This window comes from Anopheles cruzii, chromosome 2, assembly GCF_943734635.1.
Source record: "Anopheles cruzii chromosome 2, idAnoCruzAS_RS32_06, whole genome shotgun sequence".
Lineage (NCBI taxonomy): Eukaryota > Metazoa > Arthropoda > Insecta > Diptera > Culicidae > Anopheles > Anopheles cruzii.
In genome coordinates this window covers 42,511,122-42,536,772 of record NC_069144.1, presented here as the reverse complement: position 1 = coordinate 42,536,772, position 25,651 = coordinate 42,511,122, and the positions used below count along the sequence as shown (strand labels likewise).

The 25,651-nt window shown below is 51.1% G+C and overlaps 2 protein-coding genes across 2 annotated transcripts; one reads left to right on the top strand and one right to left on the bottom strand.

Annotated features, from left to right (window-relative positions):
- The first annotated feature begins 4,590 nt into the window (after positions 1-4,590).
- On the top strand, positions 4,591-24,055 carry LOC128267453 (cuticle protein 18.6-like). The gene is made up of 6 exons (XM_053004284.1): positions 4,591-4,678; positions 4,753-4,833; positions 5,763-6,044; positions 19,566-19,662; positions 20,633-20,842; positions 23,089-24,055. Exons 1-6 carry the CDS (start codon positions 4,664-4,666, stop codon positions 23,193-23,195), a joined length of 792 nt encoding a protein of 263 aa, XP_052860244.1. The 5' UTR covers positions 4,591-4,663; the 3' UTR covers positions 23,196-24,055.
- Positions 24,056-24,345: 290 nt separating this feature from the next.
- On the bottom strand, positions 24,346-25,651 carry LOC128277965 (uncharacterized). The gene is made up of 2 exons (XM_053016583.1): positions 25,319-25,651; positions 24,346-24,805 (listed from the first exon to the last, which is right to left on the bottom strand). Exons 1-2 carry the CDS (start codon positions 25,649-25,651, stop codon positions 24,440-24,442), a joined length of 699 nt encoding a protein of 232 aa, XP_052872543.1. The 3' UTR covers positions 24,346-24,439.

The window sequence follows — 25,651 nt, the reverse complement described above, 5'->3', positions numbered from 1 at the left end:
TAATCGTTTCTAACACTTCGACACTTGTTGTACACCTTTCAATCATCGATCCGAGATCGAATTACTGTACGAAGAAATTACTTTACTCAAATAATTTGAGTAATTAAAAGCTCTAGTAATTGATTAAAATGTTGGTAAAAAATGTGACAAATGATCTACGGACGATCTCCTGATTAAAACGGTAAAATGGCAATAAAATTGTATGCTTCAAAGCTTACAGCACCATAAAATGGTTGATTCCCGTGGACGCCAAAATATTATGTTAGCAGTTGCGAACACGAAACACGGAACGGAATCGGGATTTTCTGCGGCGGATCAACGAGAGTCCGTCTTAACCTTTTCGGAGAACGGAAGTGGGAACCATTCGAACCAAAATTCACTCGCACCCTAGTAACGTCGTCAAACGAAAGTGAAACCTGGACAGACCGATCCAATGAGTCGCCGTTTCAGAAGGATGTAAACGAAACACAAAACATTTTAAACTTTTTTCTTTGCTTTTTACTATTCCGTATCGAATCTCACAGTGGGAATTGGTCGGGCACGAGTCGATTGAAGCGTAGCCAATTTGGCAATTCCCGGCAATCTAAGCCGACCGACGAACGGCGCTCAAAATGCCAAATCGGTCCGGGGTGTTTTCGGGCAAGATAAAGTGACTTTGGCAGTATTTTTAACGATTCTGTGTTAAAGTGGCATTTGAAGCCGGTTTTGCGTGTTTGCCGGCGATGGTGAGGGTCTTACAAGTGGTTGCGCAGTGCACAGGGTTCGCATTTAAATTTTCCCAAAATCCGAACCCAGAACGCTTGTAGTGAAATATTGTTCGCCGGCGAGAACCGCGAACGAATCGTGCAGCACGCACCCGCAGATCCGGCTCAACGAACCTCCCCTTTTGTGGAGGAGTACCTAATCTCAATTACGAACCGTGGGTGGCCTTCTTGCCATCTGGGGCACTGAACTGACCAGACTTCTGAGGCTACATGGCGTGAGAGGGGTTTTTTGAATGGACTTTCGCGACAGCGTTAAGTAATTTCACGCCAAACGCAGGCCATTAAATGGGAGCACCCTGACCTCCCTGTTTTGGTGACCACCTCCTTGGGCCCGGACGCAGTTCAAGCATCAATCATTTATCCCGGCTTCGATACGAGATCTCTGATTCACTGACAATGCCCACGGCCCACGTTCGAACTGGAGTGGAGTGACAAAAACCCACGAGCGAAGGATGCCATGTTTGGCGTCCGAGGTCTGCCCGAAAGCAATCGGGCGTACTTGCAATCGGACTAATCCGACCGCCGAGCGGACCAAAAAGAGCTTGAGCTGAAATCAGACTACTGGCAGACCAGGGAGCCGGACTTGGACAGCCGGAGAACCGAGCAGAACATTACTCCTTTACAGCAAGCCTGACCTGAGGAGATACTGATTTGAAACAACACTCCCCGTGTCCGGTGCCACTGCCATTTGAATTATTTGACGCTCCCGCTTACGAACGAGGCAACAAACTCTTCAAGACGTGCGTCTGCGCGTGTAGCTTCGCCCTACGCAAATCGAGTACACTCACCGCGGACTCGCGAAGCTCACGGGAAATGTTACACAAAAGGAACTTCTACATTGGAAACAACACGGCCTGAAGTGTTGTGGGGCAAGGTAATCCTACTCGAAGCGCGTAACATACTACTGTCGTTAAAACATATCGGGACTTTGCTGATGACTCTAATATGACCTCCCCATTTATTTTTCTAAATCAATGTAATGTTTTAAATAACCTTTAAAACAAATACCAATTCTTTGCAAATCATCTATGTCTACATTTGTTCCAATTTTTTAAAAGATCCGACAGGTTCTTTTGATGAATAGCCTTCAACATATTCTTCATTTCGGCTCCTATCTCAACTATCAACTGTAAAAGGTGCCCTCGAAATGGTCTTGGAGTTTAGCGAGTTAGCCAGAAGTCACATGGTGCGAAGTCAGGTGACCATTAATCAGAGAAAACTGTTTCCCGTTTGCTGTGGGTCAGAGTAGTAAATCAAACAAACATATCGAGGTGGGCAACCGGAACCCTGCCGGACGCGTCAGAATCCTCGGCTCCGAGCTGGACGGTGACATCAAAAGATAACACTCGCACTATGAAATAGTGCGCGATGTGTTTATTGGTGAAAGGAGACCCTATTTTATGGGCCCAATGTTAACTCATGCCCAATGTACCGATCGGCCGAGGTGCTATAAATCAACCATTACCTCGCGATTGTCCGCTCGCAATGCACCGAGCTGCCTGCAGTCCAGGAATCCAGTCTTTGGCGTTCTGTAGCGGCGCGTCCGCCTTGGTTCCCTGTTTTATAGAACCGTTAGTCCGCGGATCGCGGATCGTAATTGAAGTACCCACTTTGTGAATCAATCAGACTCGATCCGCTCGATCCGACTCGATGGGGCGGGGGCTTGAACTCCGCGAACGCGCCTTCGGTCGGTCGGCCGGTTCGCGGATCAACGATCTCGCCGAGATTGGCAGACCTCGAACTCGCGCCAATTCCCAAAAGCAGCACTGCCGACTCGGGCAGGCACTTTGCCATTGACATTGAACTTGCACCGACGCGGACCGACCGACGGACGGTATGCAGAGAAGGCGCCTTTTCTTGTTACTTTCCACCATCGGATCCTTTGGGGGCTACGCTTGTGCGCTGCGCTCGCGGGTACGCGTATTTCGAAACGGAGTTAATGGCCTGGCCGGACGCAGCGGCGTTGCGTGTCGCGCGTGTTGGCGCCCAGAGTTCGCAGCACCTTTTATGCTCTGCCCTCAGGGTGTGGTGACCCGCGGCGTTGCGTATGCCGTGCCCGGACCGATTATTTGTCGTTTCTTGACATGAACCGGCCGAGCGGGAAGTTTGAGTCCGAAACGTCTTGTGCCATAATAAAGCTGTCCGGTGGGCGTTCGAATGTCGAACGTGGTTTTACGGTAGGTTTGTTAGTTTTGTTTTTTTTGGGGGGGGAAGGTGAACATTCGTTTTATGGGTGTCCCCGGGTTGGGCCCAGAAACGCATCAACCCGCCGCCAGCAATGGCCCCCGTCGGGCGACACAAACGAACACAATAGTTAGTAGAACCAATTGGTCTAATGGCATTAAAGGGTCATAAAAGCGGGACGGAGTGGTGCCGGTGAGGTAGTAAACACACACACACACACACACACATACACACAAAAGGTGCTCCTTTATCGAGCGGAGGAAACAAAGCAAAAAGGTCGTCAAGCAGTATTTTATTTTATGTTGCCATAAAACGACCATGATTGGTCATGTTTGTTTTGTTTTATCTCAATTAATCAAATGCACTTTGTAAACGGAAATAGTATGAAACCGTTGGGCGGTTAAAAGAAGCTCGGAACGAAACGTGTTGTTTGTTGCGAACGAACGCCGTTCATGAGCATAACCATAATTCCTCAATCTTAACGCCTCTTGGGTCGCCAACGCTTCGAAATGAATTACAGAAGCCGGAAACGGTCCCCAACCGGATGTTGGTCATTAAGAAGCACGATGCTGACGTTCGCCGACGCCCTCAAAGACGGTTAATTCTTTGTTCGGCGAGTTCCTTTCACTCCGTAATGTATTCATGTAACGTGAAGCTTTATATTCTTATTCTGCCCACCCAAGAACCCAGCGGTATGACCTTCAATCAGACTGTCCAATCGAGCGGGGCGCATAGCAGCAACATAATCATCCCGCCACCAGGCCCACCAGGACAACCATAAAATTCGAATTACTCCACCGACGGGTCCACCGAGTGGCGTTTTGCTCCGTTTCATTCCTTTTCCCCCCGCGCGGGTCGGATTGGCGTCGCATAACGTTATGATTATTATTATTTTTTGCGGTGGCGCTGTTACACCGCAAAATGCATCCGGCTGACCGCGCTGAGGAGAACGACATCCGCCCCGAAAACGGTGGAACGGCTGGCCAGACAGAACTTGTCGTAAGAAAAAAACGAATGAACCCGGCCCCCGTTTCTCCTACGATCCTTCCCAGGATCCCCCCGGTCCAGCGGTTGAGTGGTAAACTAATCGATCAGCTAGCCACACTTCTGACGTCACGGAACGGTATCTCATACACGACACGGCGACAAAGGTCGTTATGCGCCGACGGCGGAGGGGGATCTTACACGCACTGCGCGCGCACACACACACACGGTAGTGCTGCTGGCTTACGTTTGACTTCCCCCTTCGACGGCGTCCTGCCGAGCGGTCCCCCGCCGATCAAGCTGAGAGATGAAGCGGTGACTACCGCTGCTACAGATCGTACCCGATCGAAACCGATTCAAGCGCGTGCTCTCTCTCTCTCTCAGTCGCTCTTCAACAAAGAAGGCGCGAACCGTTGATGGGGTGGCAAGAATCTGCTCCGCCGCCAGCGTCACGCGAGAGGCTTAGAAGCGGGCGCTGAAACGAAACAGACCAGGCCGGTAGAGAGTGAAAGGGTACGCGGCACCACCGGTGTCGCGGGGTGGCCGCAGGACGATGGCAACGATCAAGCCGGGGCCCGGTCCGATCCAGTTCGGCCCGGGGTGGAGCTGACTATAAAAGCGGCCAGCACGAATCGGTAAGCTATCATTCGCTGCTCAGAACCGTCCCGTCCCGGTGCAAAAAGTTCAAGTCGTTTGCCAAGAACAACAACCCAAACCCCGCGAACCCTAAAATGGCTTTCATTAAAGTGAGTTCTCTGCCGGCGGAGGCAAAGGTGTTTCGAAACTAATTCTTCCCGATCTTCTTGTGACTCTTCCGCAGTCCGTTGTGTGCCTGGCCGTGCTCGGAGTTGCCGCCGCTGGAGTCGTCCCGCTGGCCCATGACTACCAGGGAGACTACTACGTGAGTAACATCGCCCATCGACCATTGCGATTCCCAGCCCCCGTGTGTGTTTGTGTGTGTGTGAAAAACGGCCTAAAGTTTTGAGAAAATCCTAATGCCCAATTTGCCCAATGATCAGTGCTCGTCGCCACTTCGATGGGGTTCGTCGCTTAGAGTCTTTCGTTTAAATCTCGCGAAGAAATCGCGCTAAAATTCATTTTATAATCGCGTGAACGCACCCGAATCGGATTGATCACTGTCCAACCGATTCATCATGTTCATCATGCTCGTGTGCATCTCGTCGCGCTCGTTAAGATGCGACCAGTCGCGACCAAGTTTTCCATTAATTAGTGTTGGGTCCACCGCTTGGAGCGATGCGCAACCGTTTTTGGGGTGGACATCGAGTCTTTGCAGGCCGATTCGAGCGGCGTGGTCCGATGCAGCATGTGTGGCGCACCGTGACGCCCTTGAGCGGCAGGGTTGATTGCCATTTTATGTCACCCCTATCGAAGGCGAGTGAAAATGTGCTCCACTTCGCCCCGGACCGGTTGGTGTGGGGCTCATCCATTTTCAAAAATAGAGGTGCGATGCGCACACCAGCGAAGCTTAACTGAAACACTTTCCCCTTCAATGCCGGATGCCCCCGATGGTTTCCGTTCCGTCGAAGCTCTAAAGAAAATCAATCATATTTTACTGTTAGTTGAGATCGTTCCATTCGGCTGTTTTATTTTGTTTACACAATCGTATCAAAAGCCTTCAAAATGAAATGAATCGCCTCCATTCTCCGCTTCCCAAAATGGCATCGAGTAAGACCACACAACCTGCTCTCTCTCTCTACCTCTCTGGCGAAGGCGTGAAGGTCGTGTCGTATTCGACGATCGCTTTGCTTCCTCGCCATTCGTCACTAACGACCCCCGGTTTCCGGTTTCCGTTCGGTTCACCGTTTTCAGGCTCACCCACAATACTCCTACAACTATGGTGTACATGATAGTTTGACCGGAGATGTTAAGTCGCAGCACGAGAGCCGTGATGGTGACGTAGTCAAGGGACAATACTCGCTGGTCGAGGCTGACGGTTCGGTGCGCACCGTCGACTACACCGCTGATGACGTGAACGGATTCAACGCCGTCGTCAGCAAGTCGGCCCCGTCCGTCCACGTTGCCCACCATGCTGCCCCCGCCGTCGTCGCCCACGCCGCCCCGGCCGTCTACGCCAGCCACGCCGCCCCGGCCGTCTACGCCAGCCACGCCGCCCCGGCCGTCTATGCTAGCCACGCCGCCCCGGCAGCCGTCTATGCTGCGTCCCCGCTGAAGACCGTTGTGTCGCACGCCGCTGCCCCGGCCGTGTACTCCGCCCACCACGGCGTCCCGTCCGTGTACGCCGCGGCCCATGCTCCGGCCGTCTACGCCTCGCACGCCTATGCTCCGGCTCACGGAACCGTCGAGTACCACGGCAAGGCCGCCGCCCCGCTGGCCTACTACCACTAAAGGTGCACGCGATCGCCTCCCCCCGAAACCATCCGTTTCCCCCCGATCATAGCCCCTCTACTTTACTATCCTGCCTGCCTTCGGCTAACTCTGCTTAAAGCGGCCGCTCGCGAGTGGCACCTCCGCGGCGTCACGGGTCTGCCACTGCTTACTGCCACTGTCGTCACTGCCCTCCAGCAACATAGCGTGAAGCGCGATGGCGATATTTATTTCATCCCCCATCACTCCCGGGACGCAGACCCTCGGACCAGCTTGGCCTCGGCGGTGCCCAGCTTGCGAGCAGCCAGCTTTAACCTCTCCTCAAACGGCCACCGCAAACGAAGGATCTGCTAGAAGCCCGAAGCTCGATCGCCGGTGCGCTGCCCAAAAGGATGCGTGGCGGTGCATTGGAAAGTGCCGGAAAATGGCATGGCTGCGGATGAACTGCGGATAGTGTGCGGATGGTTGGTGTGTTTTGGAGACGGTTTCCGTCTCTAGTTCCGCCAACCCGGGCCCGGGACTTGCAACTTTCCAATGGCCTAGCTGATCCTTCGACTCGATTCTCTTCTGCGGGACTCTCGTATCGTTCCCGTCGAACGGTGGGAACCCGCGGGACGGGCAATCAACTTGTACAGACACGAATGAGTACCGATGATGATATTAATTTAAACTCGATGAATAAAACTCAAATGATAAAAAATGTGCTACGATTTGGGGACGTGACGTGTTGGAACATCTATCCGAAAAACTTCGACAGAGCGCAGGTTTTGAAGTTAGTTTCTTTGATCGATTGATGAAGGTACACTACATTACGAGGTACAATAAGGAAGTAAGGAAGAATTACGGTACAATAAGGAAGCTAAAGAACGGCAAAGGTGTTCCACAAGACTTACAATCCAGCGGTGATGGCGGCAGTCCTTTGATCTTTGGTGTTATTAAATCGACAACCTGTTTAATTTCGTTTGGTCCGGGTCATAGAAAATTTGCAACTAACATATTTATAAACTTATGAATAAGTTACATTTTACAAACAACTTCAAAACTTCAAAATAATTTTTAATCACGTCACTTTACTATTATCGACGAAAAATTCAACCATTCACTGATTTTCAATCATTTAAGTGGAACGATCTTTGACATCGATATTTGCTGAAATGCTGTCAAATATCCAAGATCACTTACAGTATCGCAGAGAACAGTTGCAAACATTTCTGAGCTTTGTATGAGCAATGTCCCTCATACTAGACAATAGACATACAATATTCAAAGTTAAAATTCACAACATTAACATTTCGCCGTTTTAACCTTTGTTGTTTGGGTTTTTTGTATTGTGGTCGTTTCGTGGTGAGTACAAATTTTGCATTTTTTCCATTTTATTCTTATGAAACTTTACTAAACTTATGTATGTATGTATGTATTTACTATGCTTACATTTACGCACAGAAAAATCCCATTTTACAAAACTCAAAGATCTTTATGGCAAATTTCTTGAAAGAGTAGGTTGGTGTACTAATATTGCATACTCAAAGGCGTCTTCGAGGATTTATGGCAATGTGTATCTCTGGAATGAACTCTCTTTAATTGGGTGAATCGATGAAAATGAACCGATGAAGTGACGTTTCGCATTTCGCACACACACACACACAAAAATACGTCGGGTCTTCTGTCAAACCGGTCTTTCTGTTGCCTCGCGCGTTCTCCGCGCGCGTTTCCGGTCGATTTGGTTGCGTTCCGGTCGCACAACCGATAAGGTGTAAGATTGGCCATAAATTAGTGCAGTGTAGGTGGCGAAGGTTTGTTTAATTGCTGTGGTGGGACTGCTAATCCGATGGGGTCCACATGATGGCAGCACGCGGATTTGAGGTTAACTTGTGGTGGCAACATACGACCGAAATCGTGTTCTCGGGAAGCACAACTAATCTTTACTCCATGACGAAATATCTGAAGGCGTGTGAAGTTGGGGGAGTGATTGAAGAGACAGATCATTATTGGATGGCCGCGGCCTTAGGTTCTAAAATGAATTACCGTAGTTTTTTTTCAAAATGAAAAGTGAAACACGTTTATTAAAAGAACGAAATGCTATGAGCACAAATTAAACGCCACGAAAAGTGTTACAATGGGTGTCTTTTTGCCGTTGGTTCTACTTCTTCACCACCGTCTTGGTGTACCGGTTGCCGAACTCCAGCATACAGGCTCGTAACCCTTGCTGGCACAGATGGTAGTCACGGTATGGCGGAACCAACACCTCACTCATCAAAACCATAATTTCGACATATTTCCGCAGCGCTGCCTCGTACTCCCCGGCCGTGTGCAGCTTCGTAGCCGTCTGGAAAAGCTTGTCCGTGTCCTGAAGCGACTTTAGTCCCTTCATTATGTTCGTATGCTCACCACACTCCGTGCACTGGACCATGAAATCGTTGATCTCGCCCGGAATAAGCAGCACGTTCGAGCAAATCTTTCCCCCTTCGCAGCGGAATCGAATGACCGAAGCGTCCATGTCCTTAAACAGAGGCCAGCTGGCAACGCACGGCTCACAGAGGCACTCGAATCGATACTGGTTACGTAGCGTTTCGCGGCGCTCCTCACGTGGGACCTGCGTAAACAGGGGCCCATAGTTTTCGGCCACCATCGAGCCAGCAGCAATGGTTTTCACCGTCCGCACGCACACCTGATTGCCGCGATAGTACCGCGTGACGCCCGGATCGCACGAGTGATTGAAGAGGGCCAGCGTCGGATAGAGACCACCGCCGATGAATGTCGACTTACCGATGTCGTCCTCCTTCTCGCGGATCAGTTCGGAGATTTCGTGCGCATTGAACTGCAGCAACTGCAGATTGTGCAGCAACAGACCTCCAATAAAGTCCTGCGTGCCGCTCTCAGCCGCATAGCTGCCCAGGGTAAGGCACGACGCAAGCAGTGTGGACATCAATGTACGCTGAAACAAATCCTCGGCCGATCGAGTCGCTTCGTGGGTGACCAGTTTGTACACCTTACGGTAATCCTCCACCGGTAATCTGCCGGGGACAACCCACAAAAAGGACATAAATTTCCCTCGCGCAAAAGGTTAATGGCTGGTCCAACTTACTCATCGATCTGATCGTACGTCAGGCCCGCCAGTTCCGGCTTGATGCGGAGGAAGTACTCGGCCGACTGCTGTGTGATCATGCGCAGCGCCATGTGGCACGTGATGGATGCTCCCGAGGCCCACAGGGTCGGCAGAAAACCACACTCGTAACGGTGGTACGATCCGTTTGCTTTCGCTTCGCATTCGTCCGAACAGAACACCACATCGGAACACCGGGCACAGGCAATCGGAACCGCAGCGCGCTTGAAGCAGTGCGAACAGTGATCCAGACTGTAGTCCTCAAGGAGCGTGGACACGTGGGGACGCTCCAGCAGTAGAATGGTGTTCGGTTTCAGGTCCGCGATTGTCCTAGCGAATCGACCCTCATCCGCGCTGTAATCGAACCACAGCCACTTGTCGATAAATCGCTCCGGGGCGGAGGGTGCGGATCGGCCGGTAGCTGTTGCGCCCTTCTTCGAGGCGGCCTTTTTCTTTACCTTCCTCTCCATCTCGATGTTTTTCGGCAAAAGGTTGATCATGATCTGGGCATCACGTTCGAGCTTCTGCTTCCGCTCGAGAGGAAGATCAGATTCGTCGAGTGCCGTCACCGTGGCCCTGGAACGATGCGAAACGATCGTTAGAGCGGGAAGCGTAGAGTAAGAGAACTATCGTCGTACTTGAAGCACTCCAGCGCAGCTTCGTGATCCTTCTTGGCCAAATAGCAACGCGCCTTGCGCTCGGTCAGCTTGTATAGCATCTGCTTCGGATAGCGATGGTCAAGGGCACGCTCGATATTCCGATTCTGCCGGTTTCCGGCCGCCATGGTGTGCCGAGCCGAGAAACGATGGTCCGATTTGCGTTGCACCTATGCACCGTTTGGTTGCCAAATTTGTTACCATTTTAAAGGTAGCTAATAAGCTCACAATGGTTCTCTTGTACAAACAAGTCTTGGGCCTTATTGGCGAAAAACTCTAGCAATCTACTTTCACAATCTTCGCTTGATCCCAATTTCTTATCACTCAGGAAGTTTTGCAATGCGTGGATGCATTAAAACCTCCCAACCAGGCTCCAGGAGTTTTGGGCGAGTCACTATAGACCTATGTTTCGTTCCATTGTCCCAATAGAATACAACACCTCTTCTGTTGTTTAACTTTGGCCGTTTCTGGTCGATAGCTTCGAACGGTGCAGTTGTTGACAACAGAGATCTGAGTTTAATGTTTGGCCACACGGAAGCAACTAATAATTAATTATTCCTTTCAAGTCCCATTTATTTATGTTTCGATTATTTGCGTGACATTTTAGACGATAGGTCTGCTTGTGCCAACATCAAAAATACCTGAACCGGATCGACTAATCCAAAATACCACATAATTACCAGTTTCAATTGCATTTTCGTGTTTATCAAAGAATAAATGTAAATTTTACCGATTTTTCTCTTTGTTGACACTGCAGCCATCTACCGATAAAACAAAAGATTTCATTTTCGCCCAACAAGATATATTTATCCCTGTTCCAAGATGTTTATGGAATAAGTCAAAACGGTATCACCCCAAACGAGCTTCGGCGAGACAACAGCTGATTGCTCTACTATTTTCCGTAACCAAAGCCCAGCTGCTCAGGAAGATTGCGCGGGCAGCAGACCGTTGACCGTTTCGCAAGGTGGCCACTTGCGCTGCAACCGCTGCCTACGTTTGACAACCGTCAATTTCTCATCACTTTCGTTCGGCTCGATCGAGTGTCTCAATCACTCCTGACGTCGTCTGCCTTTTGTCACAGTTTCCACGATCCCGCCGTCTCGCCGCCGCATTGGGGGCGTTCGGTTGAGGAAATACCTTCCGCCGTGCTGGGCTCTAATTAGCATCTAACAGGCCCTCGCCGCCCACTCACCGACCACCACCGGCCGCCAGGATGGTGGTACGGGGTTTTCCATTAAATGTCTCATTTAGAATGCGACCGACCGTTGACTCGGCATTCTGTGCTGGTGAAGGTCGCGTGACGCTACCGCTGGGATTGTGAGGTGCCCGGTTCATTTGTCGGCTCGGTGCCGCCTCCCTCTTTTAGTGATGGCATTGCTGATTTTACTCATTGCTCAAACAGCGCTTTTCAACATTTTCCTTCAGTCGACCGGTGAGAATCGCCGCGACAACGCGGTCTCTTGTCACCGCTCGTCTCGGAAGGGTCTTCCGTTCGGGTCGCACGGGAACGCGCGATGGGTGCGCGCGATGCTTTACGCAAACTTTTCGCCCGATCAGCATCAGGCTCTTATCGCGGGTGCCATATCGGACCAGACCGCGCTGGGAAAGGCGGTGGCCAAGCATCCACGCGATTTGCCAGTGATTTGCCTCTGAAGCGAAGTGCCCAGTCGACGCGGACGACGACGAGAAAGAGTCACTGAGAAACACTACTAAAGTAGCACAAATTATATCATTTTTACACTCCAGTTGGAAGCGAAAATTGTGCAACCGGCTTTTCGTGGCGCTTTCACAAGACGCCCGACGACAACGATCTTCTAGCCAAAGGACCCGGGGGGGGGGCCGCGCTGATCGTGCAATCACACGGGGCCACCGGGCTACAATTGATTCGAAACGAGCACCCGCCTCTCTCGGTGCGCGACCGGTCCGATTTGGGGGGCCCCCCCAAGATGGAGTTTCCCTCTGCGCGCCCGCTTCCCATGCTGCTGGGGTGGACCTTAAAACATGTATCATTAGGCCAGTGGCCAGCGCCAGTCGGCGGCGCTTCTCTAATTGATCGTCTTTATTTGCTAAAACGCCTGTAATGTGAAGCTTTATTATCTCGTTCGTTCGTCTCGCGCCGCAATGGTGGTCTGGCGCTTATGGCCGACTTAAAAAAAAAACGCTGGACGACGCTTATGGAACACAGCCCACTAGCCTCGAGGAGGCCTCTCGCGGCCGGGCAAAAAGCCGGGAAAAGTGGGCCGGGAGTCGAGCGAGTGAGAGCGAGATGCACTGGAGTGAATGCAAATTTTCCCACCCAGCAGCAGATTGATGCTGGCTGCTGTCGGTGAAGAAGATCAAACTCTGAAAAAAACCAGCTCCCGTCGACATTATCGGTGACTCTTCACGCGCTGTGGCGCTTCTTCGGGTGCTGTGAGCAGAAATAGGTGATTAAATAATAACTGGAACCAACAAAAGGCATGCCAGGGGCCGCTCTACGCTTCCTGCTCTTGACTCACTGTGCCGGCAGTGCCAGGCCACCAGAGAAGGCGTTCCAATGCCTGGAATTGGGTTGATTGAGCCATTACGGGCGGGCTTAAGGTGGCCAGCGTCGGGCACCCCAGTCTCGCTGGCAGGTGGACCAAAATGGGCCAAAACTAGGGCCGTAAAGAGTGTTGAAGCCGCGGCCGACCCAGTAGGAGGAACAAATCGCATCGAAACGAGCCAGCCAATTGATGGCCGATTGTAACCGAGTGGCTTGCGGTCGATAACTAGATTACACGGCAGGCCGGTCTACGGGCAGGCAGGGATGTCTGATGGATGGGAGTTAGACACGGGCGTTTGGCCGTTATGTCACTGGCAGGTGATGATGAGCGGGCGCCATTCGGTGATGATGACACTGCTGAGCAGCAGCTCGATGGATGGAAATCTGTTTTCGGAGCATTGGGAGCTCTGAAGCAATACACCTGATCGGCGGTGGTTTTGATCGACATGAACACCCGGGACTCGCTACGAGTGTACCGACAAGTCGAGACGATACCGCACCAAGTTCGTGATTTAAATTGATCCGTCATTGAAGTTGCGTGGCGTTTGCGGAAGATTTGGAACTTTTACAGCCATAGCCCATACAAAGCATTGTGTCGTGTCGGGGAATTCTTAACAAACGTTTCATTACCGCGTTGCGTTTATGGTGAGCCTTGAGCCATTCAAGAGCGCGGCCAACAATCAGACCCTCGTCAATCGGCAGCGAGAGCCACGAAGAAATTGCCACCGTGCGCATGCGACGCGGTCGTTATACGCTTCGCTGCGTGGTTCATAATTAAAATGTTGCAAACCGAGCCGAAATTCCTTGGCCAAGTATTGTCAACGGCATGTGGCACATAAAAACCTGGGCCTCCCCCAGCATAGGTTTCCTCCCGCCACATGGGGCACAGTAAAGTGGTGGATGATGTGTCTTTTTTTATCGTTTGCCTTGCCACTGTGCCACGTGGCAAGGCTGCCGCAAGCTGCAATTGGCGTACATTAATCCTATTGGCAACGTTCTGGTATCGAGGCTTTCGGTGGCCAAATTTAAATGAGATATTGCCTATGCATAATGCAATGCAAGACAAGATGAGATTTTCAGAACGTCTTTGATCTCGGCCCAGCACTAAATCTATCTAATAAATTTATTTGTCAATAAGGTGTTGATAAGGAGTTAAGTTCTCTTAGACTGCAGCACGCTGTATTAAGCCGGCCATTATTCAAATTCATTGCAGTAACTCTACACCTATTAAAATTGATTTGAAATAGTTTTTGATTGGGGTTTTTCCGTTGGTTTCCTAAAAGGTTGCAAAGGCAATGATTTTTGATAGAAGTTCTGTAGTCGAATCGAAAACGATTTCATCCTCGTGAACACTTTGCTGGCGGTAGATAACATTTGATGATTCTTGGGACACGATCACAGAGCACTCCAATGTCGTCCCAGGAAGAAGCGAAGGATGAAACAAAGGAATTGGAACACTGACAAGGACAGCGATCGAGAAATTGGAAAGTGACGAGATCACTTGACTCCTCGTTGTTTTCTTCTGATTAGAAACTTTGCCACTTTCCATCTTTATTCCTGTTTGGCGAAGTTTTAAAGTCCATAGCTTAAAGTTTTTTCTTTTAGAATTTATAGTTTTCGCTTCAATTGCATATTTTTTAAACATTTAAAGGTTTACTATAAAGTTCGGGTTTGTAGCTCAGTTGATTACCAACAGGCCAAATTAAACTTAATGAAATTAAATTGCAGTTGAACAGTATGAACCAATTCGTTTCCTTCTTACGGCCTATAATTCATCTATTTTATCTCAAAGTCTCAAGGAAGGAATTTGATTATGACACTTCGTAGGTAAGACAATCGTCGACCGATCCGATTATTCATTAGACCGCACTATTGGCTCACCTTTAAAAAGTCATTCACGCGGCGATCGAAATTTCTCCCAAAGGACAGTTGAGCTCAAAAAAACCGTGCATCATTTGACAATCTTCCCGCGTTCAGAAATGCACGTCGCGCTATTAACAGGCACGCTGCCCCGCAAAGTGGCTGCGCGTTTCTGTGGCAGTCATATTTCAAGCCAACACGCCGGGCACCCGTTTGCCCTCTTGGGGCCCCCACGGGTGATCGATTGCGCAAATATGCCGGCCGGGTAATTGTTCCATCGCGCGGGCACACACTTAGCAACATTAATGCTTCTTCCTTATGTCATCCTCTTTTCGGGTCCGTCCTCCTGCCACCAGGGCCGAGCCACGACAATTTCGGAGCGGCGTTCCAACAGATCACCAGAGCGGGGTCGCTGCTTCGTGCTTCTTCAGAATTATACTGCCGGCCGCCGCGCACTGTAACTGTAGCTAGTTACTGCCGCCATAAAAAAGCGACATTCACCGGGCACCGGGAATGTTGCAAAAATCGTGGGGAGGCCTCCAACGCGGCGGCGGCACACGGCGGTGTTCATGAACTTTGTGTGACGCGTTTGCTCCACATTCACACTCGGCGAACCGATCGGCATCCGGCGCCATTTCGAACGTGAAGCGCCAACGGTCGCCACTTCACCAAGGGCCACGCTTCTGTGGGCCGCGACAAAAAAGGGCCCACCAAATGTTACTGGAGCAGAGCACTAGCTCACCGCGTGTCACCGGCGTCGTGTCGCTCTCTAATAACAATAATCCGCGTCCACTCCACTACTAATTGCCGGCAGCTGCCCAGGCACAAGGTCCCACTCGTCAGGATGCGCGTCCTCGCCCCGCAATGGCGGCTAACGATTTAATAGAATATCGCTGCCTGTCAAATCATCGTTCGCCTTCGGTTCCGGGAGACGCGCGGTTGGCGGCGGTCCACCTAACCTGTCCGCCTGGCCGTCATCGCTTTGTCCCGGGGTTAGGTCCGGAATTGGGCCATGCGCCCGCGCGACAAGTGATCTTGAAATTAAGTGGTCCTTTTTTACGATCGCACGACGGCCACCGGACTCGAAGTGACGCACACACACGCTGGCTGGGGTTTGCGTAATTGTGAGGGAGTTGTGCGTGGGCCCGAACGGTCGTAAAAGCTTCGTTCTCAGACATTCCACTCCGTTCGACGGAGTGCTTTTAATTGGGGTGCACCACCTGCTGAGCGGAGTCGGAGTTCATGCATTTGGTCGCTGCAATCTTCAGCTGCAGTGGCAGAAGAAGGTTGGCCAATCGGTCCCGGTGAGACCGAAAACTGTGGGCTGCTGTGGGTGGCACCCAAAAGTGGAGCAGCCGGCCATAAGAAACTGCATTCACGCTGCAATCGGTGGGCTCTCTATAACAATGGTGTGTCTCTGTGTTCGAGACCTAGGTGATGCACCTCGGCCCCGGGCACACAGGAACCACGCTATAAACATAATTGCCGATGGCCTTGCTTTTTATTGCTCCCGTTATGATGGGGTGCCCGATTGAGCCACGCCGGTGTGGCGCGAAAAGATTATACCTTTTAAATCCGAATGCGCCCCGTGGGTCGGATGATTGGGGCACAGTCCTGCGCAGTTGCTCCTGGCGCCGGCGAAGGGAGTTTTATTGACGGCGAGGACGGATCAGAAGCAACCTACGATATGATTCATCCACGCATCCCAGTTAATCGAGCACTAAAAGTCAAAGATTGTGTAATCCTACCCTGGCAGAACTGCAGGGAACTGCGACTCCAAGCGATCCGGGCCCAACCTTCAACGTGTTCGACTGACAATCTGTAACACTCTGCACCGATTTCTCCGACGACTCAACTGCCCGGGTGCCCGTTGAATCAATTACGGTTCGTTTAAAGTGGCTACGATTGGCAAAATGGCAGCCAAGCCGGACACACACCTCGTCCGTCCGCCCGAAGCCAATTTGCTCGAATTACCTTAACAAACAACGGGCTTCGTTTCGGGCTAGGGCCCGGCCACAGGCATCTGGCGAGCAACCCCGTGAAGGCTGGGCCTTTTACGCGCCCCCTAGCTGCCGTTTCCGGCCCGAAATCCGGCGAGTCCGAAACGGTCCCAGAACCTTGGCGCGGGCTCAGTTCTCGCGCCCGCGCCCGATAATTGTACGGCTCTGGCATCGTGCGATTTAATTTGCGGCTCCAATCGTGTGCAAGGATGCGGTGTGTGGGCCGTGTTTTTTTTTTCGATTGCCGCCCAACCCGACCTCCCTTGGCTTGGATTGTTCTCCGCGGGGGGTTTTGGTCGCGTTGTGGTAATGAGGTATCCCGGCGCCCTTCGAACGAACGCCACGCAAAGCGACGACGACGACGACGACGACGAAAAACAAATCGCGTGCCCTCGGCAGCACTTTGTTGTGGCGCCATTGTCTGCCACGGGAGGCGACTGTTTTCCGCGAGTTTTCCACCTCCCGCAGTGCAGCTTGAGAACGCCATCTCTCGGCACGCCTTTCTGTGGAATTCGCACCGGATTCGGCTTGCCACCTTGACAAGATCCGGACGCTCGACGTCTCGAAAACCTTTTCTTTTTTGAGTCGTTGACTCGATTTGACAGTATTTTAAACGCCCCGACGCCGAGAAGACCTTCCTCCAGCGACGGTTGACATGAAAGAACCCCAATCCGATGCCCGGAGAAACCTCTTCCCGCCGTACGCAAAAATGGAGCACCGAAATTGGCGTGACCTTCAGCGCGTCTAATATTGAGCCATCGTAATGACGGTCCCCGTAATGATCCCTCCCGCGGGCAAACGGTTCACCGGGAGGTGTCGGCACCGGCACCTTTCCTTCAACCCCTTTCGTGCTGGCGACGATTATTCCGACCCTCGAACCGGGCGTTATGAGAATCGAGATCGAACGCCGATTAAACGCACGCCAATCCTGAGGACACACTCCGAACGGAACAAAGAGTGTCCTCGCGGGCGGTCGGATTGGGCCGCAGATTCGATCGACCCAAAACTTCTCACCAACAGATCGTGCCGTGCAGGTATTGCGCCAGTCTGGCCGGTCTTGAACTTAAAATGTAAATCATCGCCTCCGTCGCCGCCGTCGCCGCCGCCGATGGATCGGAATGCCCGAAACTGTCCCCGGACGCCCTCACCCCCCTCCCCGGGAGTAGTCGCCCTCACGACCGAGCAATTAATCACGGGCACGATCCGGTCAGTCCAAAAAATTTCGTCAAAATCGCCGTCACCGGCCGACGAAATCCAACCCAAGCGAACGAAGAACGAAATATTAAACCAACATAAACGAGGTGACCTAATGCATCCGACTGACCCCCGCGCGCGCGGTTTGTGGCTGTGGGAGCTGTCCGATGGGAGCACGGCGACCTCCAGCCGACGGACGGGCGGGCGGCCGCGTTCTCGTCCGGCCGCGGACCGTGAGACAAGCGCAACGCGGCGCATGATTAGAAACACAGCTTGAGAGATGAATTTCGGCACAACACGTGCAGACCTGGAGCTGACCGTCCCGACGGAGCATCAGCACGGCACAATGGCCACCGTCCACGGGTTACACTTTTCCACTTTCAATTAGCGCATGTCGTTTGCCCAATTTACGCGTTATTGCCTTGTTTCGATGGCATCGGATGGCTATGGGAAATGCTTTGGGCCATTCCAGGTCCGCCAGGGGTCTACAGTTTTCGCTCTAATCCATCCTTATCCTTATCCTTTATTCGATGTTGTGTTTTATCAGTGGCCATTCTCGGCTTTTCGGCAGCTTTCTTCCATTCTTTGAAGAGTTCCGTTTTACTTTACACTTTCTTATATTTGGCATAAAATTTTAACCTTATATTTTTTGGGATTATCTAATTTGGATGTTTATTTCTCGACTTATTGATTAAATCCAATTCCAGTTAAATATTAATTGAAAACACTGCAACTGTCGTCGGCCTTATTCTTATCCTTTATTCGGATTTGTGTTTTATCAGTGGCCATTCTCGGCTTTTCGGCAGCTTTGTTTCATTCTTTGAAGAGTTCCGTTTTACTTTACACCTTACTATATTTGACATAAAAAATTGACCTTAGTTTTTAGGAATTATGTGATTTTGATGTTTATTTCTCGACTTATTGATTGAATCCAATTCCACTTAAATATTAATTGAAAACACTGCAACTGTCGCCGTTGGCCGTTGCATCTCACAACCTCACACATTTGCGTTTGACGACAATTGCGGTGGTTGCGGTGGGAAATGCTCCCTGGCACGGTCCGGTAGGTCGGGAGCCCCCCCCACCCTTGGGAGGCTTCCACGCCTCCAACGCAAACAACTGTGGACTGGAACGAAACAGCGCCGTCGGCGGAGACAATACCACTCGCCGCGCGCACGCAGCCGCACATCTTGGCAGCCCAGGCAAGTGGCCAGCGGCCGCCACGGTGGTGGTGGTGGTGTTACGCTGAGCGTGGAAGGGGCCCTACACTCTGCCTCTGCCTAAGACTATATAAAACTGAATTAACTCACCAACAGACCGTACAGTGTCTCGCCAGACATCGCATCGACGTGAATAGTGCCAGCATCTCCCAGGAAACTTAGAACCCTCTCTCGCGGATCTTCGTGCCCCACCACCCCTCCTCTTTGTGTCAGTGTCAAGTTTACGACAAAGCGAAAATGGTTGCCCGTACCTGTTGTGCCGTGCTGCTGGTGGCTTTGGCCATGTTTGGAAGCTGTGTCCTGGCCCGCCCCGGATACGACGTCGATTACTATGTGAGCAAACCGTTCCGTCCGTCCGTCCGTTTGCCAGTGAATTTGGCCGCACAGAGAAGCCAGCGTGTGGTGTGGCCAGTCGGGGTTTTGGGAATTGATTCAGAAAACGCCGGCGATGGCGGTGGTGGTGCTGTGGACGAGTTCACATTTCGGTGCGAAAACGGCGGCGATATTCGTAATCGATATTTGAACTGGCACGAGTGAGTCAATGTTTGCGATCGCATGACTGATTGACTGTTGAAGCAAAATGAATGCGTGTCCGAGCATGCCGAGTTGACCGAAAAGTAGTGGCAGGCAGGCAGACGGAAGGTGTCCCAATCTCTGTGCTCAAGTTCTGCGCCGCCGCCGCCGCCGAAAACTCCATCCGTTTCAATGCCCGTTTTCGCTTCCGTTACAGGATCATCCCAAGTACGCGTTCAACTACGGCGTCGCTGACCACACCACAGGTGACGTGAAATCGCAGCACGAAACTCGGGACGGAGACGTTGTTAAAGGTAAGCCGATAAGCTCCGTCAGTCACTCGACGCGAACCGAATGGCGAAACATTGGCGCGTGTGAAACTCAGCGGGCACACAATTAGAACTCTTGCGCAGCATCAATGACAACCGGGAAACGACAAACTTTTGTTTGGTGCACATTGGAACACTCCGATGGTGAGGCCACCGTGATCTGCTTCACATAATGGGTGCATTTTTCGCACGTTCGCTGCGGCACGTTGCCCCACAGCCCGGCCGTTTGCTCGGTTTTGTCTTACAAGGCGGTCCCCCACAGAACACCAAACAAACGATGATCTGTGATCGTTCCACTTTTGGTCCATTTTCATACACACTACCCGCTCGGCTGTTCATGGGCGTGATTAGCACCACCCTCTCGCTTCCCTTCCTCGAGTAACCTCGCCACGATGCAAATTGCACTTTTGGCCACCAGTTTGTGGGCTCGGAGTTTTCGCTTTTCGGATGCTTCTGGGAGCCGAAAGCATTCAAATTAACCGACGCAGCCCAACACACACCGGGGTTCACACCGATTTAGGCCCGATAATGAACCATAATTTCACCGCGAGCCAGGGTGTGATGTGAGTGAGAGAGTGAGATTGTGCAAATGAATCGTGCGCCTGGCCTGGCCATCAGAAAAAAAACAGAACTGTGCAAACGACTGATGCGACTCATTACATAATGATTGTTTGACTTGCTGAGGCGTGAGCCGCCAAACGACGGTAAGGTGCCAATCGAAAACGCAGCGCGAGGGCATTAATTTGCGTGTGCCGTTCCGATCTTCACCGGTGGCTCGCCCGTGGCACGTGCTGGTCAATTAGCCGGGATGCTGCACAGCATAAGCGGATCGGGGCGGACGACGGAGTTATCGGACAAATCGCTCGGCGGGCAATTAACGTCGCCCCTGGCTGTGCGGATTTGATCGCAGTCAGCATTTAGCATCGCGCAATTATTAACCTCTTTCGTTTCGCAGGACAATACTCGCTCGTCGAACCGGACGGTTCCGTGCGCACCGTGGACTACACCGCCGATCCGATCAACGGATTCAACGCGGTAGTTTCGAAGACGGCCCCGCTCGTGCACGCTCACGCGCCCGTCGTGAAGCACGTCGTCCCGGCGCCGCTGAAGACCCTTCACCACCACGTGCCGGTCCAGAAGTACGTCTACGCTCACGAACCCGTCGGTAAGTGCCCTAAAACGCCGTGAAAACGGTTAGCCGAAACGGCGGGGTTCCAATCCTCCTAAAACTAGGTCACCGCCGGAGAATCGTATTCTACGTGATGCTGACCGTCGAGAGCATCACGGGTCCTCCTCAGAATTGTGCAACTCGCTGTTTTGGTTCCACAACAACCGCTCGCTTTTTATGTAATTCCGGCAACCAGTTTTCGAATCCTTTTGTTACTCCAGTCAGCCGGGTGTCTTTTACAACTCGCTCACGGTTCGCTAAATGCGTTTCGGAGGGAAGTGATGACGCACCTTCGGTCGATAATATGCTGTCGGTCCTGTTTTACTGGTTCACTGGTTGGGAAGTTTCTCCGGCGCTACAGCAGGGTCGCCGAATGTGCCGCGAAACAAGCGCATAATCACACCCGGATCAGCGAGCCTTTCACTCCGGTCTTTATTTCCGGTTTCGTCCCCGGCAGCCCCGACGTCCCGTTTGCCAAAGGAAACTCCCAGTAGATCCGATTATTGATGGAGCGTTAAAACGCGTTCATTGTGATCGAAACAATGCTTGAAATTTTTGAAAGTTTGATTAAAAAAAAGGAACGACACATTGGAGCCCAACTGTCTTGGGATGCCCGACAACAGTGTAACAAATTACACCAAACCAAACAGAGGCTCTCACGCGACGGACGTTCGGGGTGTACCGGGGAAGGGGCCGAAAATAGATTTGCAATAATTAGGCCAATGCCAAGATGCGGGCCGTCCGTACCACGCATATGCGTAGCCGACGGCGACGACAAACGCACCACTTCGTGAGCCAAGAGTTTCCCTTGGCGCGGTTCCTGAGATTTGAATCTCCGAACGCGCATTGACCATGGCGGCGCCGCCGCATCGGTAAATGGCAGCGGAGAACAATGATACATTGTACCGCCAGCTAGCCAGCCCGATGTTCTAGTGGGGGCCCGTGAAGTCCCGCACGCAGGCTACTCACTTCTAATTTACATGCGAACCGCGGGAAAACCGTGGCGGACGTGGACGATTCCGGTAAAGGTTAATTACGCGCTACGCCAAACGGGTGCAGCATAATGAGACGCCAGTTCTTTCGCTTCTCGGCACATTCTATCAACGGTAAAGCGCTGCCACGGTCTCAGATCGGCGGAGACCTAAGGACGTCGGCCGGTGATTGGCCGCAAGAGTGGCAAGCAGGGTTGTTTTGTTTTTAATGAGATGCAGTTGACTTCTCACGATCGTGTCGCTTTGTTTGCTTAAAGGCTTCCGAGTCCGCCGCCGCCGACTGCAGCGCCGATCGGTGTTTGAAATCAATCGATTATCGAGTACATCAGCCTCGCCGTACACGGCCCGAAGCCATTCAAAAGACATCAACGGGCGATGAAGAGATGAACCCCCCGGTTGTTGGATGGTTGTTGAAATAATTTGCAAACACAAACACACGCTCGCGTGCGATGAGTGTATGTTGGTTTTAATGGGCCCGGGTCCACCCGCCCTGGCCGGCCAGCGAGGTGCAAAGAGTGATGTCACAGGCCGCGGGGCCGTAAGCCATTATGCTACCTTACATAACGATATAATTTCGGACGAATGACGACAGCGGCGACGGCGGCGACGGCGGACAGCGTGTAGAACTACTTCGCGAACGCGGATCGATTGTACGGTTCCCAGTGGCTCACCGAGAAAGAGATCCATCGGAGAGCCATCGCAATCCGATTGACATTTTGTTTGCTTTTGTGACAAACGAGTTTGTCCCGCCGGTCGCGTGTGTCTTCACCTTTTTACAACCGCGAGCCACGTCGGTGGCGTCGGGAAAATCGTTCATGCAAAGATCAAGCCACGATCGTGCACCGCTCATGATCGCCGCCGGATGTCGCTGGCCGGATCGCAGCAGAACCGCGGCGGTGGGCCACAGCAAGTGCGGCTGTCGGCGATCTGGAGCACGAGCGTGACGGTAGTTTGCCACCCGGTGGTGGCCGTGGGTCAGCCGATGGCCTCGTGAATGGCAATCGCGCATTAGCCTTCGGGTGGAAAGCTCGCGCTCGATTCTGTGCAAATGTCAGATGGATGCTTTCAAGCCATTTACACGCAACCGGATGGCGCATCTCTGAGCCGTGAAAGCGCTCTCGAACCATCCGGCACGGGGGTATTAATGATGAAAATTGCTCTGCCATTTACTGCACTTCACCACATTTCTGCTTACAGCCTCCGTTTGCCGATATTGAATGCCGAATCGTTTTTTCCCTCTTTTCCGTACAGTGCATGTCGCCAAGACCGGTCACTACACCGAGCATGCACCGGCCGTGCACTACGGAGACTACAACGACGGATACTACGGTCACTACGACGATAGCCACTACTACTAAGCAGCAACCGCCAGGGACCGAACACCGGCGGCCTGCCTTGGATTTGATTGCAGAACTACTCTCCTCGAAGTGACCGCGTTTAGGCCGTTAGGGACCGTTCCGGAGGCAGGCTGCGCTTCAAAGCAAGGCTCGTTATGCCCGGTGTTGTTATGCCAGTGTTATCAGCCCAATCGTATTCATACACTCACCAGTGTGATCACACACCAGTATTGCATAAATGCATTAGCTCGTACCATTTTAGATGCGTAAGTCAGCTGCGGCATACGAGCCGCGGGCCAACAGTCGGCCGCGCCACCTGTAAATATGATGATCTTGTTGATATATCTGCCTCCCTTACTGCGTGCTGCATTTCTTACGTTGTGCCCTCAGACGCTGGTAGGTTTCGAAAACTGATCTCTTCTCTATTTTATACTCTTTACCTCTTCCTCAATTTGTTCCAAGTGGATTCGAGAGCCGCTAATCTCGGAAGGTCGTTCGTGTAACGTAGCTCCAACGACTAATCGGTATCTTGTTTGTGGTACAATTGTGTCTTAAGGCCCTCCGCCACGTGGGAGGGTATTTAAATCACAACGAGTGAGGCAGGCCAAGAAAAACAAACCCACAACTATCTCACGCCATTGCACACCACCACGCTCGTGCACTCTCAGACAATGTACAGACACCTCACAGCACAGCACCGTGCTAATGATCACGGTAGAGATAATTGATAATTATTTGGTGTGTTAATGACATGATTATCAAACCGCCAACCACCGTTTCTCGGCAGTCCAACGGCCCATAATCCACGGTGAACGCCTTAATGCAGTCAAGGCCAGTTTCTTATTCAAATGCCCCCTTTATTGTTTCTTTACTTTCGTGTTTTCTGTTCCAACATGCTATCTGCGTAATGTTGCGTATCAGCGTCTCTCTAGCGTCTGTTTGTAGCGTGCAGCAATGAAATAAAATTTTGTTACCAAAATGATTGTAATTTTCCCGTGTCCGTGCATTTACCTTAGGAGATATCACACGTTAACGGATTGAGTCCACATATTGGGGCAAGTATTCTTATATTACTGTGGTACCTCTTCATGATCATCACAGGGGTGTCAGTAGTTTTTTTAAATATTTTCACCTAATCTGACCAAGTACCCAACGGAACTTCGATGTGCGAAACGCTCAAAGACTTCTAAACGACTGTAACTTGGCCATTTCGACGTTCTTCACCCTCACTGGTGAACTTTTAACGAAGCAGACCAGCAACAATTCTAATTCCTAATTTCTACCATTCGAAATTTTCTTGTTAGCGACCCCATTTCTGCTTCAAATAATACATCAGATATTAATTTCTGTGCTATAATGCATTGCTCGCCACTAACGTTTCTTAATTTGTTGGCTACATATTTCCCAAACACTTGGAAATCATCTTCATTTTCCAACGATTGCAGCGTTCTCCCTACAAGTTTCATTACTTCTGTCGTATTTTCGTCACTCGTTCCTTTCTTCCTCTTCCAAGACGTAGAACTTGATCTCGACACAGACGGTGAGAACATATCGCATTGTGCTGTTGATATCTCAAATGAAAGTGTATCCTTAGTATCAATGTCTTCCTCTTGAATATCCTCTAGCTGTTCCTAAAAATATGAAACAATATGAACAATTCAGTAATTTTCATTAGGTTTTGATTGTGCAATTTCGTTATTATATTTGACTTAATTTTTATTTTCCCAGTTCCCCAAAACTGAAGTGAAGTGGCTGGAAATTGCACGAGAATTCGAGAGAAGATGGCAATTTGCGCTCTATCGACGGAAAACAGATAAGAATTGTTCCACCGAAGAGAAGTGGTTCCTTCTACTACAATAATAAAAACACCTACAGTGTTGTCCTTATGGCACTAGCTAATGCAAACTATGAACTAGTTTACTGCGACGTGGGAACAAACGGCCGAATCTTGAAAATTGCTTAATGCTCTAATGCTCTTTTGCTCAGATTTTGTAGATCTGCGTCGATGGTCGAAAACGACCAAATTGGTGCAATTTTGCTGTCTGCCCGCTACGATGCCACCCGGTCTGTGCGATGCGATTTCACAGATCAAAATAGCAGTCAAATCGTATCGTGTGGACAGCCCTTAAAGTTTATTTTCTTACCTCTTTCACGGTTGAAATCATTTCGGAGTCTTCCATCGCGTTTGTAAAGCCCCTGGAGATCTGTTGGTCCCGTAGAAAATGCAACAAATCGAAATACCACAAGCATGGCTTGTGTATCCGATCTGCTGCAGATCCTGATAGTGTCGACTTTCTCACCTTCTTCAATTCTTTGCGGTACACTGTCCTGATATTGTTGATTTTCTTCACCACGATTTCCCTGGTGCAGGTGGGGTCGACTTCCTTGCATTTCTCAATTAAAGTAGCGTATGCCTCCGCCTTTTTCTTACGGTCACTATAGTCTTTGTCTTTGGAGTCCCCGACGCAAACCAACAT

What these genes read in the sequence shown, in the direction of transcription:
- LOC128267453 (XM_053004284.1), top strand. An exon ending in CCAGCCACGCCGCCCCGGCC is followed by an intron (nt 6,045 to 19,565) that starts GTCTACGCCAGC and finishes CTTCCGTTACAG; the next exon opens with GATCATCCCAAGTACGCGTT. An exon ending in GGACGGAGACGTTGTTAAAG is followed by an intron (nt 19,663 to 20,632) that starts GTAAGCCGATAA and finishes TTCGTTTCGCAG; the next exon opens with GACAATACTCGCTCGTCGAA.
- LOC128277965 (XM_053016583.1), bottom strand. Translation starts at nt 25,651, where the DNA reads ATGTTGGTTTGCGTCGGGGACTCCAAAGACAAAGACTATAGTGACCGT. An exon ending in TGATTTCAACCGTGAAAGAG is followed by an intron (nt 24,806 to 25,318) that starts GTAAGAAAATAA and finishes TCATATTTTTAG; the next exon opens with GAACAGCTAGAGGATATTCA.